This window comes from Myotis davidii, unplaced genomic scaffold (assembly GCF_000327345.1).
Source record: "Myotis davidii unplaced genomic scaffold, ASM32734v1 scaffold187, whole genome shotgun sequence".
Classification (NCBI taxonomy): domain Eukaryota; kingdom Metazoa; phylum Chordata; class Mammalia; order Chiroptera; family Vespertilionidae; genus Myotis; species Myotis davidii.
In genome coordinates, this window is record NW_006383018.1 from 5341173 (window position 1) to 5344987 (window position 3815).

General features: G+C 40.9%; 1 protein-coding gene across 1 annotated transcript in view; it reads left to right on the plus strand.

The window, feature by feature from the left end:
* PEG10 (paternally expressed 10) overlaps positions 1–3570 on the plus strand; it is an 11486-nt gene extending 7916 nt beyond the window's left edge. The window contains 1 exon segment of the mRNA XM_006779267.2: positions 8–3570. Coding sequence (XP_006779330.1) covers positions 8–43 — 36 coding nt within the window. The 3' untranslated portion in view covers positions 44–3570.
* The last annotated feature ends 245 nt before the right edge of the window (positions 3571–3815 follow it).

Consider the following 3815-nt stretch of genomic DNA (forward strand, 5'->3'; position numbering starts at 1 on the left):
TCCGCCGCCGCCGCCGCCGCCGCCCTCCTACAGCAGCCTGTGAATCTGTCAGATCCTCCAGGATCTCTGCCCTCAACGTGTGTTCCTGGGCAGCTTCTCAGTCAGTGACTGTGTGCTCACCTGGGCCCCTGTATCTTCAGGCCAACCTGTCACCTCTGAAGAGCCACGGAAGGTCAGGGCCACCCTGGACTGGCGCACAGCCTGAAACCACCCAAAGATCTCTGGGAGCCACAGAATATTGACCAACAAATTACCTTCTTTAACTGCCAATTCTAAGTAAAATTCGTAAGCTGACCTCCCAGTACATCTCGGAAATATTTACGGAGAAGCTGATGCCAACACACGAAATGCTGTTTTCTCTACAGAGGGGGAGACAAAGAGGAGGAGGATATAACTTTTCTTGCAGTTTCGGTTCTCTCTTTATATGATGGGAGGACCGCCGCCTTATGAAGGAAGCCACAGTGAACTGGTGCAGTATGAAACGGCTTCCGTGATCTTTCTGCTGCACCCTGAGACACTTCACCATCTTCAAACTTCTCTTTTGTGATTCTGTGATTCTGTTAATTCTCAAGGAGCAGCAACTTGACCAGTTAATTCTCCCGGGAGCAGGCCAGATCCCTGCCACAGGAGCACCTCGGGCTGGAGAAGGAAGTGCCCTTTCAGATGGACTCTTGCCTGTTGAGTGTGCCTTCACATGGGTACCCACACTCATGCCTGGGGGGAATGTCTTTGAGGAGGAGAAATTGGGGCACAGGAGACTGTCTTGGGGATATGGACTTCTGTAGTGAGCTTCAAATCCGGTTGCCAATGAATAAAAGGCCTCAGAAAACAAGTCAAATGACTCAAAGCAACAGACAACCCAAACGTTGTCTTCAGTCCAGTGACATCATCTGGGGTCTCCCGGGGACTGCCTGATTTCCTTTAGCCTGGTCCCTTGCTGCTACTACCTTGAACTGTTTGTCTAACCTCTCTTTCTGTTTAATTCCTTACTACTGCCATTAGCCCTGCTGCAGGATTTGTGTCATCCCTCCTGCCTGGTTGCTGAGGCTCCATTTTGCTGCCACGCGTGGAGAAGAAAGAAGCAGGAGTAAAGGAGTGTGTTTCTACACAGTCTCCAATTGCCAAAACACCCCTTAAGCAGTAGAAAACAATGTGATATGTATATATTTCTAATTGCCTATCAGGAAGAGGAGTTTAATGGTGAAGTTTCATTGTTTCATCAACATCATCTTTCACTATTCATTATCATTCACCCTTATTCTTGCATGTTTAAATACTTAAATATTTTAGCTGTAGATTAGTGGTATCCTTTTTAACAACTTTAGAGTGGGACTGCTCATATTATTTCCATTGAATTACAAAGTACTATTCAATTCTTACTATGTTAGAGTTAAGCTAATTAAAATCGAGTAAGTAATGTAATGTAAAATACTGTGAACTTCTCTTAACAAACACTGTGAATTAGAGGCTCCTCGGAACTGGAGTTTTGTATAATAGTTCATCTTGTTCATCTTCAACCTTTTATTTTAACATCATATGTAATTTTAGTTTTAACAATTAGGCCTCTAAAACACACACACACACACACACACACACACACACAAATATGCAAATCCAAAGAAGATACCTAATTGGCTATTTACTCCAAAACAACTTTCTTTTTCTTTTTCAATGGAATCAGACAACTTGTCAGTCACTCATGTGTTTTTAAAGTACGTCATTATTTTTTAAATGGTGCATTTGTGCTTCTGGACTATTTTGAAGCGTCACTCCGTTTACCTCAGATATCAATCCATCCTCCATATCTTTGAATTCAAGTTGTGTTGTGTCAAATTTATAGTTGTCAATTGATCTTCAAGCTGCAGGGGGCCTAGAAATGGCTCATTGTCTGCAGCCCAACATGTGCACACGGACATTTGCCATCACTGCAAGCAAAAGCCTGGAGACGTTGGCCTGTGACAACAACAGTCAGGAAGAGCACGGATGAAGTCCCTGACACACATATGGCTGTTTAGTAAAGCTTGTGAAAAACTTTTGGCAGTGTGCGCTATGTTGTATTGCTATATATGCTGTCTATAAATGTAGGTGTTAAAGATAAGTGATCTCAAATTTATTGTTAGCATCAGAATTGTAATAAGTTTCCTTTCAATCAATGGATTTAATTTGTTGCTGTTGATCAAACTTATGTTAATTGGATATTTTAAATTTTCGGGGCATTTTCCAACAGATGCCTTTATTCTTAAAGAAAAGAGCAAAGTAATTAAATTTCTAAAGAAATTAGGGAGCAAAATAAAAACAAAGTAGATAAATAAAGCAATATCAATTATTAAACCAAGCCAATAGTCGACCCTTTGAAACAAATTGGCAAAATTGAATGACTTTTGGCCCAAATTCAGAGAGTTAATTGAAAAATCAAGGAAGAAGAAGGTATGAGCTCCCATTTTTAAGCAAACTTGGAAAACTAGCTAAGGTCATCTTGCTAGAATATTGAAGAAGTTTACATACGTTTCTGAAGGGTCAATTCAGTTTGAGCAATGAGGTATTTGTAATAGATGCTGGAAAATGAAGAATTAGTTTGATTAAATCATGTGAGGTAGCACGGTGAACTAACAGGTTCACAAAAAGGGCAGTCTGAATTTCTGTTTAAGTTTGCAGGTACCTCTTAGACTCCTGAATTGATCCAGTTGTCATCTGCCACAGACATCTAACATCAGATTGAATTTCAAGATTGGCAACAGAGAACACTGCTGGGAAAGACCTGAGCGGAAATGAAAGACCACCTGCATAGATGAAAAGCCAGTGGGAACCAAGCTACATTTTCATCTGGAAGAGCAAATCTTGTGGGAAAGTTCTCTGTTGTTTCAGATTGTAGAATGCTATCGAATTGGTCTGTGGAAAATTGCATTGTTACTATTTCTTTGTGTAATCACTTTAATGAATAGGGGATATATATAATCATAAGTAATTTTAGGGTGGGAGGGATTAATAGTAATCTTAAGTGGGTGGGATTAGTTAAACAGCATGATTATATATTAGATATCTCTATAAGTAGACATATGTACTTGTGATCCTTTATCCTGTGATTGCTACCTTTAATAATTTCAAATAAACTCGGAGGGAACTGCAGGGAGATTAGCCTATTTAGGGTGACTGGAACATGGAAAAAAACCCTAGTGGGATAAAGTTCAAAGGTGATTAAATAGATCATTTAATAGAGGCTCTTTGCCTTGGGTATTAACTCCAGGGATTAAGATTGTGAGCAAAGTCTTTAGTGAGTGACAGGGTGGATAGATACCCTTTGAGAAATGGTTGCTGAAATGACATTGATATGATGTATGGTGAATAGTCATGAAAGTTATACAAAAATGGTGCATAAGAAATGGAAGTGATGAGTAAGAAAAGTTGCTCCCATCAGTCGCCCTCCTTTTTACCTCTTCTCCCTACCCCTGTCCCACATCCCTATCCTCCCCCATTATTATTGCTGTATTCTCTTTACTCTATTTCTCTCAAATTACTAATATTGATGTTATAATAAATTCAATTAATAAAGATTTAGTGGTTAAGTGCAAATTGTGTCCTGATCATTTCAGCGTCCAACACCATCAAGGGAACAGGGTAGGGAAGTGGAGGGGTGAGGGAGTGGACACAATGGGGGGAATGGGGGTGGAGAGTGTGAGGTGAGGGAGTGGATGGGGTGGGAAATTGGGTGAGGGGGAAATGAACAAGGGGGAGTGGAGGGGTGAGGGAGTAGACAGGATGGGAGAGTTGGAGGTGGAGAATGTGAGGTGAAGTAAGGGAGTGGATGGGGTCGGTAA